Source organism: Hydractinia symbiolongicarpus, chromosome 1 (genome assembly GCF_029227915.1).
Source record: "Hydractinia symbiolongicarpus strain clone_291-10 chromosome 1, HSymV2.1, whole genome shotgun sequence".
NCBI classification, from domain to species: domain Eukaryota; kingdom Metazoa; phylum Cnidaria; class Hydrozoa; order Anthoathecata; family Hydractiniidae; genus Hydractinia; species Hydractinia symbiolongicarpus.
The window spans coordinates 13,570,545-13,594,748 of NC_079875.1; the positions used below are offsets into that span (position 1 = coordinate 13,570,545).

Genomic DNA, 24,204 nt, shown 5'->3' on the forward strand with positions numbered 1-24,204 from the left:
TTAACTACTTTTGTTGAATAAAAATATAAGAAATTTTAGAAATAACGTAAAACATCAGTTTAGTGTTTTTGTAAGGTAAACCGGTGGACGTAATCCATTTGACATGGCAAACTGCCCAAGTATGAGTTTACATAATTTTTTAAATTATCGCGCATACGATTAGCATCACCCATGTAACCGCACCCGCTGATCTTTTTTTAACTTTTAAAAACAGCAACTATTATCCCCGTTTTCAACGATTGATCTCCATTGACCAGGTTTAATTCTACCATTGGCGTCTTCCGAGTCAATGAATCCTTGTGAAGAGTAAAAAGCATTGTCCGTTTGTCGTAGGTAGTTGTGTAAAGCTAAGCATGCTATGACATACTTCTCGGCTTTTTTATCAGTTGACCAATGTCTGTGAAAAATTCTCAACCTAGAACACAAGATACCAAATGCATTTTCTATCGACCTTCTTGCACGGGAATGCCGATAGCTGTAAACCTTCAAACCATCAGTAGATAATGGGCCCGGAAAAGGTCTCATAAGCCATTTTTCGTGTGGTTTACTTTTGGGCAGATTGAAAAGCTCATCATCTTCAAACATTTGACCCATCTGGGAGTGTAGCAATACGTCACTATCGTTGTTACTGCCATATTGCCCTACTTAATACATAGTAAAGCAACAGTTAGCATCCCAAACTGCGAGCAGGGCAAGGCAAAAGAATCCTTTGTGGCGTATTCCATATATTGTTGAAACTTGTTGCAATTTTCAGCCAGTCATTATCATTTGTTGGCGGAGTTAAATAGTCTGAAAGTGCTTCGTAAATCTCGTCGCATGCTTCTGTTACGATTTGTGGCAATTTTGATTTACCAATACGAAATGAGTGCGCAATCGACTGCTGAGCATCGCAGCTTGCCAGAGATCGTAGAGTTATAACCAATTTTCTTGCACTTAAATAGATTTTCTCATGTTTGCATCTTCTTTTTTTTATACGAAGACTAACTGTACTTAAAAGATCTTTAATTCTTTCTGGGGACATTTTAATATACCTTTAGTAAGAATAAGGCAATAAGAATGCAAGTCAATTTTGAATTACTGTTATAAGTATTCCCTGTCACCTAATTTCATTGCTTGGAACAATTGATGATAATCTCCCAGGCGTTCTCTTTTCTCAAAGATCCTTTCACCCATTTTCTTTTCGTTTTCACAATTTGTTTTCGACTTCTTTTCGCCTTTTACGTTAACGAAAAACAAGCAACGAAAAACAACAAACTACTCCTAAACCAATATTCTCCATCTTGTTTCTAGTCTTTCAAAAATTTATGAATTCTGTTTTTCGTGTGAACGCCAGCAGGTACTTATGAAAAATGTACTCAAATACTTATGGCAAAGTTATTCGACCAGAATTTCATAACTTTAAGACATGTATGAACCAAGCTTTACGGTATTAATCATGGATTTCCACGGGCTAACAATAGATACTAATCATTAGTTGAGTTAATTGTGAAACGTTTGACATTTCTTGCTTCCCGTTCCTTGCTCGCATTTTTGATATGCTCCAACAATAGCCGTCTATAACATATTGTTTGTGGGTGGAATAACCAGCAGGTGGAAATCTGCAACTTTTTTCAGCTTTCGTGCCGCTGATGGGCTTAAATTGACCCAACCTTAATTGTGTTTTGGGTATGTTTTAAAAATAGCATTACTTTTAAAGAATTTATGCTTTCGTTTTTTAATTTAGCATCAGCCATAACTGGAGTCATTACAAATTCTAAAGACGGCTATAATCTTCCGTCCCGCAGTGGTGGCTGGAATAAACGCAAAGATGATTTTGGAGTACAATACCAACTCTGGGGGCATAGAGAAAATCTTTATCTGGTAGACGAAGCAAATATCATTGGAAATCACTTGCAATATGCAACAAATTTTGAGGTAAGTTTCCTAGTATTAGCATGGGCAGCTCCTGATATCTTTGTCTAGTTCGGCAAAGATACCTTTTGTTAGAGATATTTATATATAGGTACGTTATTAACACGTTCTGATAACACACGCACATTTTCCATGGTTATACGAAAACAAGGAGCTAAATAATTATTAAATTATTTAGCTCCTTGTTTTCGTATAACCATGGAAAAAAACAACAGCAAAATCCATAAGTGAATATTAATTCACTTATGGATTTTGCTGTTGTTCTGGTGTGTGTTAAATAAAAGCATTTTAATGCAAAAAATGTTACTTGTATTTTTTTGCCCAAGACTATTTTGCACAAGATTTTGCCTCTGTCCCCAGTTACGATAACTAGAAAACAATAAAATGGGAAATAAGTATTCGATAGATTTGCATTGTTACTGTTCACAGCATCGTTTTTTGGTCCCAACCATGTAAATCTTCATCATCTCATCCCCTAAAGAAGATTTCCGATTTTTTTTAATTAAGGATATTTTTCGGAAGAAAATTTCAGATTGAAAAACTGCAAAAGAAAAAGAAGCAAAAAAAAAACAATAAATCTTAAAAGGCGTGTGGATAAACAAAAGATTTCTACTACTCTAATTCTGTTAAGTAGTACTTAACATCGACTAACCAACAGCATAATAAATACGATTTCCTATTTCTATTTTTCAGATGGGAGACTCTTCAGAAGACACTGACATACTATTTGTGGCTTTTATTGTGAAACACCGAACTGATTATGGAATATCCATTCGTCATGCTTTTATGACTCAAATGCAAGGAAACGACCAATCCCGTGCGACACTGCACCCTCTTCCTTGGTTTCATTTTAACAGAGGTCAAAAACCATTTGGGTACGTAATCAGTTATCATAATGTTTTATTTCAGCGCACCAAGGCGATGTTTCCTTTGGTTTGTATAAGGCAAACTGGGCGCACGAACATACGCAAACGCATACGTTTCAGTCAAAAGCGTCAAATTAGCCAGATCGTTATTAAAAGAGTGTGAAATAGAATTAATTTTCTTGATAATAACATCTCTTTATTTTTTCTGTGGTGGTGTTACTCTTATACCACCGGTAAAATTAATTGTAGATGGCTCTTATACCAAAGATATTTAACTGCCTATTTTTATCCCTCTAAATCTGAAGACTGACCATCACGCCAGCCTAAGTAAGGCTCTAGGAAAAATTGATACATAGTTAATATTACTTGTATAAAATATTAGAACTAAATAATGCTACCTATGCTACCTAATTGTAGGGGGGAGGGTTGAGGGTTGAGGGAGACATTCAATGGTGATATATTTTATCGATTGGAGTAAGTTGGCTGAAGGCACGGTCGAAATTCAATACATTGACGTCTCTAGAACGGAGATTACAATTACAAGGAAAAGGATGTTGCATTAGAGTGTATCTTTTGAAAGACCTTAAACCTTTACTTACGAACTGAATTTGCTGTTTTTAGATATACAGAATCTGTCTCAGACATACAAATTAGCAACGAAGGGAATGCAACGGGAACAAATTATACCTTGGAATTACTTTTTCCCTCGATTGTTAATTTGAAGGATTTGCCTGAGATATCTTTTGTGAAGGATTGTGGATCGGGTTCCATATATGTGCAAGAAAATGCATTGCGACTCACGGTATGATAATTATTTCGACTTAAATTTAAATGGTGTTTGGAAATAATAGTTTGACGTCTTATTATTTAAATGCAATTAAATTTGATTTATTGTCAAAATTAAAAATTGATTCTTGACGTGTTGTCTAGTTGACTAATGTTGAACATCATCAAGTTCACTGCATGCACTTAGTCTGTTATTTTTCTTTAATAAATTGTTACAGATTTTTTTGTGAAGTGGTTTGTTGTCGATTTAGTTCTATACTCATGGACTATTTTCGCCTACCGAATATGGCTGGCAAAAAAAGCTGCGGGACTTCTGCTTTGGCAGATGCGTTGGAAGCGTGGAAAAAAACTAGTCGCAGTTTCTGTCTTGTCTTGTGGAACAATTAACGTAATGGCCCGCGAAGGTTTAGGAAATCAAAAAAATGGACCATTCTGACGTCAGAAAGAATTATCACACTTTGAAGTTTGTGATCTGACCAAATAACCTTTAAAGTCCTAGGTGTTAAGTTTAAAGTCCGTGGATCTAATATAAAATAGCCATAAATTATTGCTCATGGATATTATTTTTAAAATTAGGCAGTTATTCTAAAACATTTTGGAACACGATTGTGGAAGATAACTTGGGTTCGCCCGTCAGCATAATGAATTGTTCAGACCTAAAAAAAGCTGTGGACAACCATTCTGAATACACAAACTGAGTACGGCTACTATAAAATAGACTAGTCGGTAACCCGTTGATAAATTCACGGGTTCCCCAGTCCTTTGTATATTGTATTTCGTGTTTCCGTAACAAAAAGACAAACAGACTCACAAACAGACAGATGAAGGCTATTTTTATAGAGACTAGTCATTACCCTAGTTGTTAAGTTTGGGCCTCTTATTGATCAAGTTAATAGAGACCTTGATCTCTTTTTAATTTCAGAGACAAAATTAAATGAATCATTTCCTACTAATCAGTTTTTGATTCCAGGCTATAATGCATACCGTTTCGACAGAAATGGCAATGGGGGAGGAATGATTCTCTATGTACGAAATGATATTCCCTCAAAACTTTTAAAACCCAAATGTGAAAGTAGTGAGCTTGAAATTTTTTATATTGAACTAAATTTAAGAAGTAAAAAATGGTTAGTTGTGTGTTTATATAAACATTGATTCGTTTTCCTGCAAATATGAGAACTATGTAATACTGGGTGATTTTAACGCTGAAATTAGCAACCCACATGTAAATGAATTTTTAACAACATATAAACTTAACTCATTAATAAAAGAGCCTACATGCTTCAAAAGCATAGATAACCCTACGAACATAGATCTCAACTTGACAACCACCCAAGATCTTTTTGTCACTCCAGGGCTATTGAAACAGGCTTGTCTGATTTTCATAAATTGACAATGACTGTTTTAAAGGCCAACTTTGCTAAACGGAAACCAAAAATTATAAATTATAGAGCATATCGGAATTTCAATAATGTAAATTTCCGCCATGATATAATGGGTTCCGCTATGATATAATGGGTGCTCTAAATGATGACAAAAATCTCGATGATTTTAAAATTTTTGAAAATTTCAAAAACAATGTTTTAAGCATCTTAGATAATCATGCTCCTCGAAAAAAAAGGTATGTACGTCATAACCAGGCAGCTTTTATGAGTAAAGAAATAAACAAAGCAATTATAAAGAGATCATTAAACTTTTTTTCATTAAACTTTTAAATAAGCATAGGAAGGATAAAACTCCAGAGAGTAAATTAGCATACAATAAACAAAGGAATTTTTGTGTTTCACTAATAAGAAAAAGTAAATACAAATTCTTCAACAACCTTAATGTTAAAAATATAACTGACAATAGGTTATTCTGGAAAACAGTAAAACCATGTTTCTCTAACAAAACAGTTACAAGTGAAAATATTACCTTAGTTGAAAATGGGACTACAATATCTCATGATAAAGATATTACTGAAATATTCAACAATAATTTTGGCAGTGTTGTTGAAAATTTAGGCATAAAGTCATCAAATATACAACCTTCAAGTAATGAAAACAGACCCAAAGATCAAATAAATTCGATAATATATAAATATAAATCTCATCCTAGTGTAGAAAAGATAAGAAAAAGCGCAAAAAGCAGCACAAAATTTTCTTTTAAACAAACTGCATTTGAAGATGTTGAAAAATACATTCGAAAACTTGATCCAAAAAAGGCGCAGCAGAAAGATGATATTCCTACTAACATCATCAAAGAAAACAGTGATATTTTTAGCCAATTCATTACTGAAAATTTTACTCAATCGTTAAAAAGTTCTGAATTTCCAACATCTTTGAAAAACGCAGATAATACTCCTACACACAAGAAAAGGACTGCGCACTGAAAAGGCGAACTATAGACCTGTAAGCGTCCTATCGAACATCTCAAAAATCTATGAAAGATGCATGTATGACCAAATATACACCTTCTTCGAGCCATTATTTTCGAAACTTCAATTTGGTTTTTGCAAGGGGCACAGTTCACAACAATGCCTCATAAGTATGATTGAAAAATGGAAAAACAGTCTTGACAAAGGTGGCACATTTGGAGCGCTTTTAACTGATTTGTCTAAGGCATTTGACTGCATACCACACGAGCTCTTACTAGCAAAACTTCATGCATATGGCTTTGATATGAACTCTTTGCTATTTATAAATTCGTACCTAATTGACAGGAAACAGCGAGTACGCATAAACAACAATTATAGTGCATGGACAAAAATAAAATACGGCGTACCGCAAGGATCAATTTTGGGTCCTTTGCTTTTCAATATATTTTCATGCGACCTTTTCCTTTTTGTCCCATATATGGACATTGTCAACTATGCTGATGATACAACCCCATTTTCAATAGGAAAGAATATCAACGAAGTTATTGAAAAGATTGAATATGCAGCAATTATAATATTTATTTGGTTTGAAAATAACGGTATGAAAGCCAACCCAGAAAAATCACATTTTTTTACTAACAAAACTGATGTACGATTAAAAGTTTGTGATGAACTTCTACACAATTCTCAAACTGAGAAACTGCTTGGTATAACCATAGACCACAAACTTTCTTTCGAGGAACATGTTAATCAGCTCTGTAACAAGGCAGGTCAGAAAGTTAGTGCGCTTGCAAGGTTATCTTCCTTAATGACATTAGATCAGCGAAAGCTGATTATTAATGCTTTTGTCACTAGTCATTTTTCGTACTGTCCATTATTATGGATGTTTCACAGTCGTAAATTAAACAATGGGAAAAACCATATACATGAAAGAGCACTAAGAATTATCTATCAAGACTATCAATCCTCATTTGAAGAGCTTTTATCAAAAAATGGGAGCGTTACAATTCACCAAACGAACATAGGCATCCTTGTTACTGAGCTGTATAAAGCTAAAACAAAAACAGGTCCAGAAATGTTGAATGAACTTTTTATTTTTCCTGAACCAGTGTATAATTTGAGGAAGGACAAACTCAAGAGTAACAAAATATTTTCAGTGAGATATGGGATCGAAACACTGTCTAATGTTGGGTTAAAGCTTTGGAACTCTTTGCCTAACGAGTATCGGAACGCTAGTACTTTAATTGAGTTTAGAAACAAAATAAGAAACTGGATTCCAAACCATTGTCCTTGCAGAATATGCAAAACTTTTATACCTGAATTAGGTTTTCTTTAGTTTCCCCGTTGTCTTCCTTTGTCAGTTGTGGAGCGGGAACTCAGTTAAACATGTCTTGCGGTGCGACGGTTTAAGTGGGGTGGTGTCATATGAGGATATTCTAGCCTTATTATCTGGTTGCATATTATTTTCTCTCGGCCCCCTGCCTGGGAAGTTTGACTGAGTTCCTGGAACCACCACTACATAGCCTTGACATATTATTGACATATTATTTATATTATTTAAAATATTTAAAAAAAAAATGGTATATACGGTATTCTTTATAAATTTTTCATATTTAGTTATTTATTGTTTTTAATGTTTTTAAAGTTGACTTTAATTAGCCTCAGAGCTACATTTTCTTGTAAACTTGTCAACTATAAATAAATTAATAATAATAATAATAATTACCCGGTGGAAAAATCCACGGGGTTGCCCGTCCTTTATATATCGCACTTCGTGTTTCCGTAACAGAAGGGCAAACAAATGCACGAACAGACAAACGGAATATGGCTATTATTAAAGAGACTAACCGAGAAACCCGGCGTCGAAAGGCCGGGGTAAGCTACAATTCACGATGTGCGCAGCGTGGAAAACTTTGTGGAGCGCTTAATAATAGCCGTAAATTGTGCCACACTATCAGGTGGAGCGCTTTAGTACAAATATACAGTATTTCGTAAATCAAATAAAGCGCATACACTGTTGTTGTTGCGACTGTAACATACTCTTCAATAAAAAAATTCCTCCAAAAAAAGCTGAAACAAAAACAGAGTTTACAAACCGTTGTTACTCTATCATAGCAAAACAATCAGTCGATATTATTATCTTTTGCGGAATAAGTGTTCGTGAAATTAAAAAAAAAATGAATCGTGACACCGAGTTGAGCTTAGTACAATTGTGTTGTACGGGCGTCTCTATAATAATAGTCGTATTCCGTTTGTGTGTTCGTGCGTCAAAAGCGACTTGTGTTAACCACGCACGAAGTACAAAATACGCAGGGGAAACCCGTCGGGCCTTCGCTGGCAAAGGGACGATTCCAGCTAAAATAAAGGTCCAATCAGGAGCGGAGTTTTATACAATTGACCAATTAGAAACTAAAGCTCTTTATACTCCTTAACAAAAATTTTTACGTTGCCCTAATGTCAGTCCGAAATTTTGCAAGCAGATCTGACCATTAGTTCTAATTGTCTGTTACTGTCACGTTCTCTAGCCATATATCAATCTTAAACAAACCAATTTTAGGATTCTGGCTTCCAACGTAGAAATGTAATTTTATGTTAGCCAACATTATTGCTTTTTGTGTTATCTTGCACCTCGGTTTGTGACTTGCACAGCCAAATACAGTTGGCTGCAAGATAAGTCCAAAGTAATCGTTTTCATACAATATGCAATCATATGCAATTGAGTAGTTAGCTACTACTTTACTGTGATATAAACTGTAGCAAATGTCAAAAGTTTATTAATGACACATGGAGAGTACATGCGCTATGTGCCATGCTAAATGCAGTTAGCTAGGTAGCTACATCTTTCATTATTTTTCTGCAAATAAAATGCCTGAGCGGTAGTTTTAACTAGACGGGTAACAACAGTCTGCTCCCTGTGTTTTTTTTTGAAGCGAAGTTGCGTGGAATTGTTTTTGCAAGAGGTGTTATAAAAAAATAATTTTTTTAAAACGACCGAGTAATGCTATGTAAATGGTATTACCGTATGCTCATGTGTTTGACACGATTCACCTGGTAAACGCTCTGCCTGCTGTTGACGACGAGCTATTCCTGTGGGTTTTTTTTAAACCAAAGATAAAGTTTTCGGAAAAGGGTATTATGCCTATAGACCAGTGCCACAGTGTTTAACTTTACTAAGTGCTCAGTCCGGTGTCACAATTAATTTCTCAACTTTCACAGAAACTTAATCTGCAAAAATAAATTATTATTAACAGATTGTTTTTGCTATGACGGGTAATAACGGTTTGTAAGCTCTGTTTTTATTTCAGTTATTGTTTGGGAAAGTTATTTTCTGAAAAATATGTTACAGTTGTAGCACTATCATGGTGTATGCGCTTTACTTAATTTACAACTATTGTTACAACATACTGTATACCTGTACTAAAGCACTCCACCTGATGGTATGGCACAGCTTCCGGCTCTTATTTAACGCTTCACAGAGTGTTCAACACCGGGTGACACCTTGACTTGTGGCTTACCCCGGCATTTCGCGTCGGTGTCCCGCCTAGTATAAGAAGAATACCCTGTTAAAAAAAACTTTCTAGCAAACTCTGTTTAAATAAAAACACAAGAAACAGTCCATTGCTAAGACAGGGCTGAGCGGTTAGCCCAGGTAAAGAGTGTTGCACATCCGGACTGGTGTGGTTACTGAAAAGGTTTAACAATTAATTGTCACAATGGGCTGATCCCTTAGTACATGTAAACCGTTTGGAAATGCGCATAAGGCATAATAAGCTTTTACAAAAAACAGTCTGTTACTAGCATTTGGCTAACAGCTTATTACAGTTAAACAGAGTTGAACAGTCGTAATATCCTTTTGCAAAACAACATCATCGCATCTTCGGTTTAGCTGAAAACACAGGGGAGAGCCTGTCGTTACCCCTCCAGCTATAACAATTGTTCAGTCATTTTATTTGCAGAAAAAGTTTTCAGGAAAATAATGAAAGATATATCTATCTAGCTAACTGCAAATAGAGTAAGAATCATTGCTTAAGAATATTGTTGTAGCCAAACAGCATTTTTATACTCTCACTTTTTGGCCACAGATGGGAGCTAGCTAAATGGCTACAGCTTTAACATTAAAATAAATGTTGGGTAGGATAAAAGTTCTTATGTCATACAGAACAGTAATAAGTAAGGCTCTATATGGCTAACTAGGTAGCAAAATCTTCGTCCCTAGCCAAAAATTCCTACAAACCTAAGCCTACAAACCTGACCACACTTGACTACTTTCAAAATCAAAATGGTCCTGCTAGTATACCTATTAACATGTTAAAATCTGTGGCTGATCTGATTGTAATTCCTCTTTGCAGTTTAATTAATAACTCATTTTTAACTGGTACTTTTTCTAATGCTTTGAAGGTTGCAAAAGTCATCCCTCTACATAGGGGCGGCTCCACGCAAGATCTGAATAACTTTAGACCAATATCTTTGGTATCTGTTTTAATAAGATCATACAAAAATTAATGCATAAAAGACTTTACAATTTTCTTAAATTAAATCAAATTTTGTTTAAGAACCAATTTGGATTTAAAAAGAATAATTCTACTATATTTGCTCTAACGGAAATGACGGAACACATTAGGAACTCAAAAAATTTTGATGTGGTATATCTATAGAACTAAAAAAAAGCATTTGATACTGCTAATCACAAAATATTATTATCTAAACTTGAACATAATGGGTGCTTTTTTAGATTTGTTTGAGTCTTATTTATCAGGTAGACAACAATATGAAGTTTTTCAACATGAATCTTCTTCCCTAAAAACAATTACAACCGGGGTCCCCCAAGGGTCTGTACTTGGCCCACTTCTCTTCTTACTTTACATCAATGATCTGCCTAACATTTCATCTAAACTGTTATTTTTTCTTTTTTCGGATGACACGAACATCTATTTTGAATTTGATAGTCTTCTCAAGCTTGAAAACTGTATCAATCAAGAGCTGAAACAATTAAGCCTATGGTTAAATATCAATCGCTTACCTCTGAATTAAAGTAAAACCAACTTTGTCATCTTTCACAGCAACAAGAAACTCTTAATCACAATGTTACTCTAAAACTTAATAATTGTGCAATCACTCACAGTGATTGTATTAAGTACCTTGGCGTTTATGTTGATTAACATTTAAACTGGAAACGACATATCTCAGAACTGTCTAAAAAAGTTAGTCGAAGCATAGGTCTAATGCATAAGCTAAGACCATTTGTGAACATAAATGTGCTCAAAAATATTTATAATAGTCTAATTTATTTTAATATTGTTTATGGCATTCAAGTCTCGGGGTCAGCTTGTGATTCTGTCCTTAGACAAATTCTCACTTTACAAAAAAGGCAGTAAGAAGATTAACATCTAATGACAATTATCCACATCACACCTGGGCTATTACCTCCAACTAATCCGCTCTTTAAAGAACTACGCATTTTGAAAGTTAAAGATGTATTCAAACTGCATTTTGCTAATTTTATCTACCGTACTCTATCTAAAGAAACACCAATCAATTTTTTAGAATGGTTTACATCAACTCATTTTATTCACAACTACAACACACGCAGTAATAGATTGATTAATACAAAAAATATTTTTGATTTAGGTACTGTTTCAGACCTACTTACACTTCATCATAACATGTCTAACCTTGGTGGCAATATGTTTAGGGTTTCTGGTCCAGTTCTCTGGAACAATCTTCCTGTTTAAATTCGAAACTCACAATCTTCTAATGTATTTATAATTAATACAATACATTTAACCTAGTACGGGTTTATTAACTCCAGCTATTTGTTTTCTTCTTCTTCTTCTTCTTCTTCTTCTTCTTCTTCTTCTTCTTCTTCTTCTTCTTCTTCTTCTTCTTCTTCTTCTTCTTCTTCTTCTTCTTCTTCTTCTTCTTCTTCTTCTTCTTCTTCTTCTTCTTCTTCTTCTTCTTCTTCTTCTTCTTCTTCTTCTTCTTCTTCTTCTTCTTCTTCTTCTTCTTCTTCTTCTTCTTCTTCTTCTTCTTCTTCTTCTTCTTCTCTTCAAAGCTCTTACAATTTGTGATTTCAAATCGACTTCAACTCTAGCCTTTATTTTCTACTTCTAACTTTACTTTACTTCAAGCTCCACTTCTCACTTCCAACTTAACTTTTCTAATTCTTCACTTGAACTTTTTTCTTTTTAAATATTCTTTTTAAATATACTCTTTTCATTTTTTTCAAGACAAAGGGACCGTTCTTTTTGTTGTTGTTTTTTTCTAGTGTCGAGGGACACCATTTTTGTAAAAAAAGCCGTTAAAATTATTTCAGCAAATCAAGTTGCTTTATTTCGATCACTTGATGTAAACAAAATAAACGTGCTAGCAAAAAAGAAAATACAAAAATAACTTTTTTAGAGACTTTAAAAGAAATTTCGGCTACATCAAAGCAAAATAAGCATATCGACTTTGCCTGTTACAAATAGACACAGTCTCTGTATTATTATAAGAGATAAAATACAGATATCAAAAAAAAAAAAATACGGTGAGATAAAAAAAAATCCACTTACAAAAGCAGCACCTTTAAATGAAGTTATTTGACAAAGTTTATTGTTGTCATAAAAAATGTAAATGTAAATGGGAAAGATGAAACAAAATTTACAAAATAAATTACAAATTAAGGTTTAAAACAAACAAAAAATCACTTGTTCTCTTTCTGTTATCCTTCCTATTAAAACTCGTTTTGTTAATTTCTTTGAAAAGTCGCAAAAGCAATTATCAGGGAGACGTGTCCGGGTATTATAATATAGACTAATCGTTAACCCGTGAAAATATCCACGGAGTCGCCCGTCCTTTAATATGGCATTTCGTGTTTCCATAAGAGGACGCGTCTTTTACGGACAGCCAGACAGACGACGGCTATCATTAAAGACACTATCTGGGAGATTCGGCGACGAAACGCTGGCTAAGCTATAGGGTCTGACCTGGAGCTGAACAGTCTGTGCCACACGATAAGGTGGAGCGGATTAGTACAGTATGTCGTAAATCAAGTGAAGTGCATACACCGCTATAAGCTTTTTTTTTATAAGAATAACTTCTATAAGAATATCAGGATGAAAATTGTAGAAATATCCTAAGAATAATTCTAGGGTGAGTTTGCTTAGAATTAAATTGCTAGTGAACCAAGTAATTAGGGAAATCAAAATATTTATCAACCATTTAACAAAACCTAAATCTACAACTCTTATTGAAACCTAGATCTCCATGGTTCTTGTATCATTTTTGTTCTAAACTTTTTATTCTTATTGTTGTTATTATTATGTTATTATAGGGATAAGAACCATTGTATAATGGAACCCGAATAAATGTCAAAAAAAAAAAAAAAAAAAAAAAAAAAAAAAAAAAAAATGAGACAAATCTTTAACCTGTTATATTTGGTTTGATTAATATCTCTGGGGAGAAAAACATAAACAAGTTGTAAATGCGTAACAGTATACTAAAAAGTATGTGTGAACATCTCATTCAAAAGAAACATATTCAGCCGTCGTGAAATAGTTGTTCTTGTGCATACTTTACTCTGAAAAATAAGACTATATTAAGAATACTTCACCCTCAACGAAAAAAAAACTATTCTTACATAAAAAAAGCGTGTATAGTGAAAACAATCGGTCAATATTATTTTATTTTGCGAAATGAGTTTCAGTAAATTTTAACAAATAACTATGACGCTGGACAAAGCGCTTAATATAGTTAAACGGTGTCGCACGTAAGTAAGGTGAGACATCATTTTTAAAAAAACTTCAACGTGACTTCAGTTAAAAAAAAACCTAGAAATCTGTCTGTCGTTATCCTGTACAGTTATAATCTTTTATAATAATGCGAAGAGTGTGTCTGTGTATCTGTAACTGGCAAAGTGGATGTGTTCATTTTACTTTGATGTAGCCACAAAAGGTATGTCTGAAATGTTAACTTTTCTGTCGTTACGTCGCGACGTCAATAACACCATTTTACCGTCAATATCCCATTAAATTAATGAAGCCATTACAGTGCACCTAAGAATTTAGGACCTAGGACCAATTTGGGTAAGTTTTCCAAACCTGTGTAGACGGGTTGATCAAAAAACCTTAAAACCTTAATATCTCTGCAACCGTTTGTCAAAAGTACATAATCCTATACGTTTTTTTGATCAGCGTTTCAAGATCTATACGATGAAGGCAACAGGTATAAAAATTTGCCCAAAATTTTTTTGACGGGCCATTGCTGACGCCAGCAAAATCTTTAAACCTTTATATCTCATTACTGTACATCCGACGCACATGATCATATACATATTCTTGATTAGCAGTTTAAGCTCTAATAGCACAATAGAGTCAATGTGTAAACACGGATCTAATTTTATTTTGTAGTGAATGGGTTGCTGATGTTATCAAAATTCAAATGACACTTCTTTTTATCGTTTTTTTTTTTACTTATCAATTTTATTTTGCAGCATATGTGGTTGGTGCGTAGCTAACTGCATTAAGCATAAGAATTGTGGTTGTAGCCAAAATGTATTTTGCTACTTTCATTTTTTAGCCAGAAGTAGCTAAGGAGCTAACTACACACAACTTCAACATAAAAATAAATAATATTGGCTAAAATAAATAGCGTTATACTAAACTGAACAGTAATTATTAGGGTTAGCTAGCTAAGTGGTAGGCAGAACGCTACTTGAAAGTCTGCGTTCAAAGACAAAAGTTTTAAAAATGGTGCGTTCAAGAAGTGCACATGGCTAAAAAACGTGACAATATATTTATCTTAACATACAGAAAACAAATATTTCTAAAGAAAAAAGCTTTTTGAACACAAAAAGATCAAACAGATAAAAAACCTAACACTACTGACACCACGACCACTTTCAAAACCAAAATGGCCTTCATCATCATTTTTCTTCGTTGGCATATCCAGGCTGCGAAAGTCTTGGATTGCTTTTTTAAAGAATCACGCGTTTTGATTGGTATATACGTGCGAGCGGTCAAAACATTAAACTGACAGTAAAATTGTCCTATTTGTTTTTTTGACCCCTGGGTGGAATCGGCGATTGACATCACGCAGGTGCAGGTATACAGTTTATCGTAAATCAAGTGAAGCGCATACACCATTGTAGTGTTGCGACTGTAACATATTCTTTAAAAAATAACTTTCCCGCAATTATAGCTGAAATAAAAACAGAGTTCTACAAACCATTTTTACTCCGTCATAACAAAAATAATCAGTCAATATTATTTTATTTCGCAAAATAAGTTTCAGCGTAAATTCAAAATTATTTGTGCACACAGCTTTGAACACACCGGTGGAACAATTAATAGTATTTGTAAACAGTTGCACACTATCAGGTGAAGCGCTTTAGTACTGGTATACCTTTTTAAAAAGACTTGTCTATTTAAAAAAAACACAATAAACAGTCCATTGCCACAGGGCTGAGCGGTTAGTCCAGGTAAAGTGTTGCACATCTTTACAGGGGTGATTACCGAGAAAGTTTATAAATAATTGTTACAGTGGTCACGTTGCACATGCGCATAGGTGTAACAGCCTTTTTTCAAAAAAAAACAGTCTGTTCTTAACACTGGGTTAAGTGCTTAGTACAGGTACACATAGTTTAACAGGCGTATAGGCGTATTACCCTTTTCAAAATTCTTCGTTGCAACTTCGCTTTAAAATAAAATAAAAACACAGGGAACAGCCTGTCGTTACCCTTCCAGCCAAAACAATCGCTCAGCCATTTCATTTGAAGAAAAAGTTTGCAGGAAAATAATAAAATATGTAGCTACCTAGCTAACTGCATTTAGCTTAAAAATTAATGCTCGATATTATTGTTGTAGCCAAACTGCATTTTTATATTTTCACTGTTTAGCCAAAGATACAGCTAAGGAAGTAGCTAAATAGCAGAAACCTCAACACCAAAATAAATGTTGGCTAGGATAAACGCCTCTTATACTATACGGAATAGTATTAATAAGGCTCTAGCTAGCTAGCTGGCCTTCAAAATCTTTGTTCCTAGCCAAAAACCCTAAAAATTGTGCGTTTAACAATTGTACATGGCTAAAAAACGTGACAATATATTTATCTTATCATGTAAAAACATATAGAAAACAAATGTTACAAAAATGAAAGTATCAGAAAGAAAAAATAAAGCAAACCGTTAAGAAACTTTTCTTTCGCCAGCAATGAGTTTACTCAATCTGCTTGACAAATGCCAGCCTGATAACGTAAAAATCGTTGCTAAGGAGCTTAAGTTTCTGATTGGTCATTTATATAAAAACTCCGCTCCTGATTGGACCAGCAAGAACCTGTCCCTGTGCAAGCAGGGTCCGGACGGGTGTTGTCCCTGCGCTAGCGGGTTAGTATTTCGTGCGTGGTTAACACAAGTCGCTTTTGACGCACGAATAGACAGACCGCGGTTATTATTATAGAGACTGTAGCAGTTTATAATACTTGGATATACATTACAAATTAGTGAACTGAATTAATGAACTGAATTATCTTGTTGTGCGTGGACGAAATTAACAAGTGACAAGTTTATATCCTTATGTTTAGTTTCAATATCTTGCTGTTGCTATGAACCATTGCAAACTTAACTTGCGGTGGAAAACCGACGCCAAAGAGTTAAAAACCACCCGCAACAATATGGATTACTACATTTATGGTCTTGTAACTTATTGCCCTTATCGCGAATGCAATTCAGTAGATAAACGAGCTGAAATGGAGGAATTCAAATGGGCATTTCGAGTATATGGGAGGAGCAAATTAGGTATGATTGAATTATTGTTTCAATAAAGAAATAAGCGCCATATAAAAAAACCGTGAATCTATGGCCCTTTCAGTGAGACATTTTGAAAGAGAGCGATAAGATTTTTTTTTAAAAGGGAATTGTTACTTCTGATTAAACAGTAACAAATTTGGAAACTATTTTCTTGGTCAGTTGTCGGAAATGGTGGTATTATTTGTAAACTGTTGATAAATGCTCGACACCTTTTTATGTTTTTTAGTCGAGCATATTAACAAAAACCTTATCGGTCCAAAAAAAGTTAGTAACCTTACCAAAATTTAGCCTCTTTCTGTCGACTAAATTTTTAAATTTAGTGGCTTTTTGCCTAGAATCTTCTGAAACAAAAATGACCACATCTTTCAATTCTTTTTTTTTTTATTTCACTAAAATAATTTAATAAGGACATTGAAAACTATATAAATCAGTCAATTTTAATGATTAATTTTTTCGTTTTCTTTTTTTTGAACATTTTCTTTGCCTTGGTCCTAAACTGCCTGCTAAGCTCACTTCAATTCTTCGTAGATAGATGAGCAATACAAGGGTGTTTTCCGTGCTCTCTTTGTTGCTGTTATGCCCCCTCCCATCCCTCCTCTAAAACGTATTAACAAGAAACAGAGGCTGACTTCTTTATTGGTAGTATTGTATGCAAGAGAGCAAACGGGTTCATGAATTTTCTTATGATACCAGCATTCTTCATTTTGACGACGACAGAGATTTAAAACTGCCAAGATTTTTTAAAAATCCGTTTACTTCAATTCCAGATCCAACTCAGTTCCAAATATATAATTTTTTTTTCAGTTTCGTTAATTGAATAAAAGTTGTTTTACGTCTCTTCTGTTTTTTACATATTTCGAATACTAAAATTAAGAAAATCGCCAATAAAGCTAAGCAAATCGGAAAATCAACTTGCTTGCATTAAAAAACGCCTTCTTTCCTTACTTGCCAGAAGTTAAACCGTGTAAAACTTGCACTTCGTTATTGACAAAAAAAACATTATTAAGGCTCTGCACCTCTTTCAGTATAACTTTAGTCTCAGTTACGCTAAATGTTGTCAGAAAAAAGTCATTTAAAATGTATGTGCAAGGAAACCATAATGCCATGCACGTTGCGCCAGAATAGTGATGTATTACCAAAATTCTTTCAAGTAAGACATAAAAAGAAAAGATACAGAAACTACAATGCCATTTTCCAGCTGCGAAACGTTTCTATATTTCTAACAAGGACCTCTTTTAAAAAATCATCCGAAGTAAACCGGACACAATTTATTTACCGACCATCCATTTTGCAACCGGATTAAAACGCCCAGCATTGCTTTCTGATGTAACTAGTACCTTTTATCATATTTTCATTAATTTTATGTCATGCATTTATATACATATATGTACGTATTTATGTTTCAAAAGTTTTATATCATTTTTAGATGAGTACAAACAGTTTCGCATCAAGAATGTGAACAATGGACGATGTTGGGATGTACGAGATGACGATTACCAAGTCGAAGCACACACTAAGTGCCAAACTGAATTCAAGTACACCAGTGACAATTACATAGTTGATGCAAACTCTGGCAGAAAACTTGCGCTCTACACAGTTATTCAGGGCAAAAAGTACGTATACAAAGCACACGTATCAGCGGGAAGTCAATTATATTATACACACGACAACCACATCGTTCACTATTATTCCGAACATGATATCCTCTGCGTAATGGCAAACGGAACCGAGATACTAAGAAGCAATTGGTATAGCCGATTAACCACAAAATGTCCGTCATATTATGGTGTGCACCCAACTGCAATGAAAATACTGGAAGGTATTACTAATTACAGATTATTTTTAGCGGAGGAAAGGGGGTGGGGCAAAATTCCTTAATGTTAATCTCAATCCTCACTCGTTCTGAAGAATGCAATGTAATAAGCTGATCCACGAAAAGGTTTAAGCTTCAAGAATTTACTATAAAAAGCACTTTTTTCCGATGAAAGAACTACGGTTTGCAAAGTGCACAAAAATTAGTGAAATTGATGACTTAAGGAGACAACAAAGTCAACGCTAGAACCTATGTTTTTTAAGAAAGAATTGAACACCTCTAAAAAGATTTAAAAGTATTGGTATTTCGACTGGCTTTATAACATGTTCCTTTATGCCTTCACCAAAATTTAAAATAAAAAAGATACTGACTAAGCCACATAAGTCAGAAGATTGATGTAAAATAAAGGAAATGCTTATATTGATTAAATTATTGCTAAAGAATGTATACAGAGAGCTTTACTGTCATATTTTGATGTTCAATACCATAATACGTTGAATCCAGATATTGCTCATTATTCCTCAGTGCCCACAATAATCACCATCGCCATTAGCTTGACTATCATGTAAGTCTTTAAAACGAAAAACCGTTTTGTAGCCCCAGGTTTCAACCCTTCCGAGTTGCAAACCCCTGCTTAATAGGTGTCAGTCTAAATATCTAACGTCTGTCTCCCGGGAATCAACCCACGGGTTTGCCCGTCCTTCATTTACCGCATTGCGTGCCTCGCTATTGTGGTTAGCATTTTGCGTGACAGACAGACCTATACGGGTATTAAAATATAGATTATTAAGGGGATTTAAAGCTTAGTGTTTCGGTTCAACTTATTTTGTTTTTATGTTTTAATTTGTTTAAATTTCTTGACTTTACCTTTACTTTCTTGTTTATGGCATCAGGTTGGGATGATTATAACCTTGACATGAGATCTGTACTCAAAGCAACAACTCCACTTGGTGAAACCATTTTTATATGCAACCCTGGAGGCGACAAGTGAGTGAGATACCTTTATGTCATGCATACATTTTTATAGGCTGGAAAAGTTGCAAAATTAAAATGATGAAGGTTGATGGTGAAGTTGTCATGAACGTTATTCTTCAAATGCATTATAAGTCGGTTCGCAAGATCATTTTTGATAACGGTACCTTTAGAAACTGAAAATAATATCCAATGCCCGCAAAAAAAAATAGTAGTTACAAATCATGTCATTATTTGCATACCATAATGATACATAGCATTCTTAAAAGGGTTCCAGTGGATTTAAATCTTCAAGGTGCAGTCTTAAAGTCAGATGGCTTTAAAAAAAACCTTTTCAGCTTTTATAAGACATTTGCGTAAAGTTGTGCCCAAATTAATTTAATAATTAATTCTTTCTTTGACATTTTAGAGGAAACAAGTACAATTGCTTTTATTCAAACAATAGTGGCAACTCGTGGACAGGTGAATTGTTAGACATTGCTGTAAGGCAGATAAGAAATGAAAAATTATATCTTTTCGTTGCCAATTTCTTCTCATAGAAATATCACATCTCACAATAACCATCACCTTCCATACAAAAATATGTTAAGAGAAAAGAAAGACTTGATTCCCGTAATATAGTCACAACAATATACTGTCTTTCCAAAATATCAAAACGCCATGTATACAGTGACTGCTTTAAATGTTATGGAACAAAAAATCACCTACGTGTTTTTCTTGGCAAATAAGCAACTTTAAATTTGGAGTTTACACAAAGAGCAAATCATCCTCGTATATCCAGTATATCATTCAATAAAAAGATAAACATTTTATTTCATAATAACTAGTTGATATAAATAAACGATTATTTGATTATACGGTTCATTTTAACACAATTTACATAGAAACGAAATAATTCCTGAATTTATCAATGAAATGGTAGCGTAATAACGTAAACCAAAAAGCCCAATAAAACAGGCACATAAGGCACACCAACTTTAAAACTTTAAAAACTTAAAAAACCGAAGAAAGTTGTACCACTTTCCTGTTTACACGGTAGATATTTTATCTTACATTTAAACGGACCGTTTAAACTTACTTACGTGTATTTTTTAGCCTTTACACTGTAAAACAACAAGTCTTTAAGAAATGACTTTGATCTCGTGCTTACTATTTCACTGCACAACATAAAAACCCTTCAACATCAAGTAAATAAACTTTTGTAAGTTCAAGATGTTGTAGAATCTAGGTACGTACTTTGTTTAGCGATGGATGCTCTCATTACAAATATCCGTTTCTACTCGGCTAGTTCCGAATCTATTTATGGGACAATGAATCGGGGAAACCGTTTCTTTCAACTGCTACTGGCAGGCGGAGGGCTCACACATGTAAAACCTCTCAGTGAAGTTGACTACAATGCTGTGTTATCACAAGAAACCAACATTCACACGCAGGCATTTAACAATGTTGATCTGACGGAAGTTAAAGTTCAAAGTGTGTTTGGATCAGATGTTCAAGGTAGTTTTTCTAACATTGTGTTTCAAATAAAATGATGCTAAGTCTTGTCAATATTACATTGTGAACCATTTTAATTTTATAGTTTCGTCACATGGAGTGTACGTTATGGTAAATGCTGTCCTCAAGAAAGTTTTTGCATGGGGATATTAGGAGTGGGTATTTGAACGTAGTTAAAGACGAATCAGTAATGTTGTGGACGATATTTCTTTTATCAGGATTGGTAAACAACGCGATACGCAAAATAGACCTTTGTCGTAATCGATTTATATGGCACGGCGAATTTATTTCCTTTTCCAAGAAAGTTTAAAACATCGACACAATCTTTATTACATTATTTTTTACATAGAACTTAATTTCACTCACTCACTCACTCCTATTGCTGCACGCGCGGATGAACTAATCCGATTGATTTTACTTATCTTTCAATAGAGCTGTGAAAATTGATAGCATCAGTTTTTCGTGTAAAGTTGAGTTTAAAGTGTTTCCTATTCGTATAATATTCATGAAAATTATTATTTCGAAATTATTATTTTATTTTTCTCAAAACTTATTTAACATAACGAGTTTAGCCAATTCAACCTTTAATTAAAAACAAAACAAAACAAAATATTCTAAAATTTAGAATTAGTAAGCTTATTATAACCAAGGAAGAATAAGTTCCAACAGACCAGTTAACATGGTTTGTAAAAATTAATATTTAAAAAGCATTTAAAAGCTAAGGTAAATTGACCTGATGCATAGAAATAGAATGCGAATATAAATTACTTAAAAAATTTAACACAGCAGATCTAGAAAGACCTTGCTAGACAAAATTTAATCCACAGGTTGTGTTCTTATCTTAACGGGCCTCTAGAATGTAACAACTTGTCAAAAAAAAATTCGGCCTGCGCAATCAAATAAGGACCTTTTATGTTTAATATTTATATTCCATGCTCACAATCACACATTTTTGTAATACGACAAGTCTGTATTAGACTTTAATTTTATTGTTAGACGAATTTGTTAACGATTATTTTCATACGAATTTCTCACCATGTATATACATAATATACATACATACATAATATATACACATACATAATAAAAATTGTATTTGAACGATGGCATTTTATGTTTATGGTGAATTGCTATGTTGATAACTCAGTAAAGTATATTGACGTTAAATTTAATCAAAAACATTTAAATGACTAAATTTTAATGAGGCAATAACCTGGTCAGAACCGAAAATCTTTTTTCAGAAATTTAATAAAACGTTTGCATTGTTGTTAGCATATTATTATAGGCGACTAGTCGTGAGACCGTGAAAAATTACACGGGGTATCGGACGTATATAAATCTCCTGCAATTCTATTTCGTGCAATATTTGGACGGGAAATACTTGGACGGGGATTAATACTATGATTATATGTGCCATTATAATACCCTTCTCGATTTAACAGCCTCCTGGTTTCTAAACATTGCAGAATGTTGCGAACGTCAACTAGATCCATCTATTTTCAAGAAGAAGCAATGGAATTTATTTTGCAGATATTTAACTTCTGAGTAGTACTTTTCCATTCTTAACCTCGCTCCCAGGGCTTTATGTCTCTTGCTGGCGCTGCGTTTATTGATAAGCCTGCCGAAAAAGGCCTTGACAGTTATAACTACGGCCCATTGAACACACAATAGACATTGAGTAGACAACTAGTGACAGTGCTAAAACAAGACGTTAAAAATCAAGTAGAAAGTGTAGTGCTTTTTAGTGTTTTAGTGTTTTTTCCACAAAAGAAGTTTCCAATGAAATGTCTAATACGTTACTTCTAAACGTGCTTTAATTCGCCATAACGCATACTTTAATACTTTTTCATACTAGATCGTGCTTGACCTTTACATGTAACATTTGAAAAGTTGTCATATTTGTAATATTAGATGTCATTATCCATTGGCTTAGCCCCATTATCCATTTAGGCATGTTTGAGCTTTCTTCGGCCCATTTTGTTAAAATATAAAGCCCAACAAGTGACATGAAAATAAAGATAATGACTTGAAACTGGTTATAGGATATATCTTTTTAAATCGATCTGATAGATTAAGAATGCAATGTTGTATTAGCCATACTTTCTGAGTTACGAAATTTAAGAATTTTAAAGGAAACCGATCAGTTATTTTTAAATGGATTCTATAAAGGCGTACGTTCATACTAGGAAAATGACCAGATAGATCAGACATATATTATTATAACCCTATTACATTCTAATATATATCTGGTATGAAAGGGTTAATATCTGGCAAAATACACTATGACTTAGTCTGTCATTAATGCTTTTTTGTGGAATGTCTTTTCAGGAACAAAATACAGAATTGCTTTAAAAATGTAATCAGCTCTTCATCCGTCATTTTTTATTCGCGTAATTTTGGGTACAAAAAATATATTGGACTCTATTTTCTTTAATTAGAAAAAGTAAATGTCTTTAGCAACTCTCTGCCGTGCTAGATATAACAAGGCGCTCTGGTACTTGTTCTTAAATGCGTGTCTCACTCTGATGATGGAGTGTCCTGCATAACTTCAAAATTTAGATTTCGACAGGATTTTAGTGATTGATATTACAAGAACATCAAGAAAAAGACGTGTCACAAAAAATCGAACAGTGAAAATAATTGTTTAGAATAAGTCGCAGGATTTAATCATTTCAAAAATAAAATGAACTCCTCACCAGAAGAAATTGGTAGCCGCTTAGGTAGTTGCTGCGAAAATTTAGCTTTAGCATTTTTTATTTAATGTCTCCTACATCAACACTCTTACACCCAACAAACATTACACAACGGTGTAAATTGAGAAAGAAAATGGCATCAAATCCGTTTTTCGTGAAATTTATTTCGCGCGAAATATTAGAATTTGTCAACTTCAGGAAAACTATTTCTTTTTAAAGACAATTCTTCCATAGATTAATTCTCTTGCTTTGTTTCCACTCGTGACAAACGTAAAGTAACTTTTTTGAACATTTCTTCCTAATGTGCAACACCTAATCGATTATGCATAGTTTCCTAAAAGAGAAAACTTATTTAACGGTAAAAAGAACCAACAAATGCATGGCATTTTTGAAAAAGATGCAACACTGATAATGTTGTTTTGTTGAAAATATAAAGAAAATGGAAATTATGTTTCAGTTAAGATAGTTGCAACCCCATGGAAACATCCAAAGATATTTTGGCCTTTTGTACATTCGCGTGTTCAAGTGCCCCC

At 33.8% G+C, this 24,204-nt stretch overlaps 1 protein-coding gene across 2 annotated transcripts in view; it reads left to right on the forward strand.

The window, feature by feature from the left end:
- Positions 1 to 23,424, forward strand: part of LOC130641016 (uncharacterized) — a 33,983-nt gene extending 10,559 nt beyond the window's left edge. The window contains exons 5-13 of one of the 2 annotated variants that reach the window (XM_057447647.1): positions 1,724 to 1,914; positions 2,605 to 2,786; positions 3,399 to 3,579; positions 16,474 to 16,687; positions 18,126 to 18,518; positions 19,406 to 19,499; positions 19,894 to 19,946; positions 20,730 to 20,981; positions 21,064 to 23,424. In XM_057447647.1, the coding sequence (XP_057303630.1) occupies positions 1,724 to 1,914; positions 2,605 to 2,786; positions 3,399 to 3,579; positions 16,474 to 16,687; positions 18,126 to 18,518; positions 19,406 to 19,499; positions 19,894 to 19,946; positions 20,730 to 20,981; positions 21,064 to 21,131 (1,628 nt within the window). In that variant the 3' untranslated portion in view covers positions 21,132 to 23,424. Of the gene's footprint in view, positions 1 to 1,723; positions 1,915 to 2,604; positions 2,787 to 3,398; positions 3,580 to 16,473; positions 16,688 to 18,125; positions 18,519 to 19,405; positions 19,500 to 19,893; positions 19,947 to 20,729; positions 20,982 to 21,063 lie in introns of those variants that run through there. The other variant, XM_057447655.1, reaches the window with a different exon arrangement.
- The last annotated feature ends 780 nt before the right edge of the window (positions 23,425 to 24,204 follow it).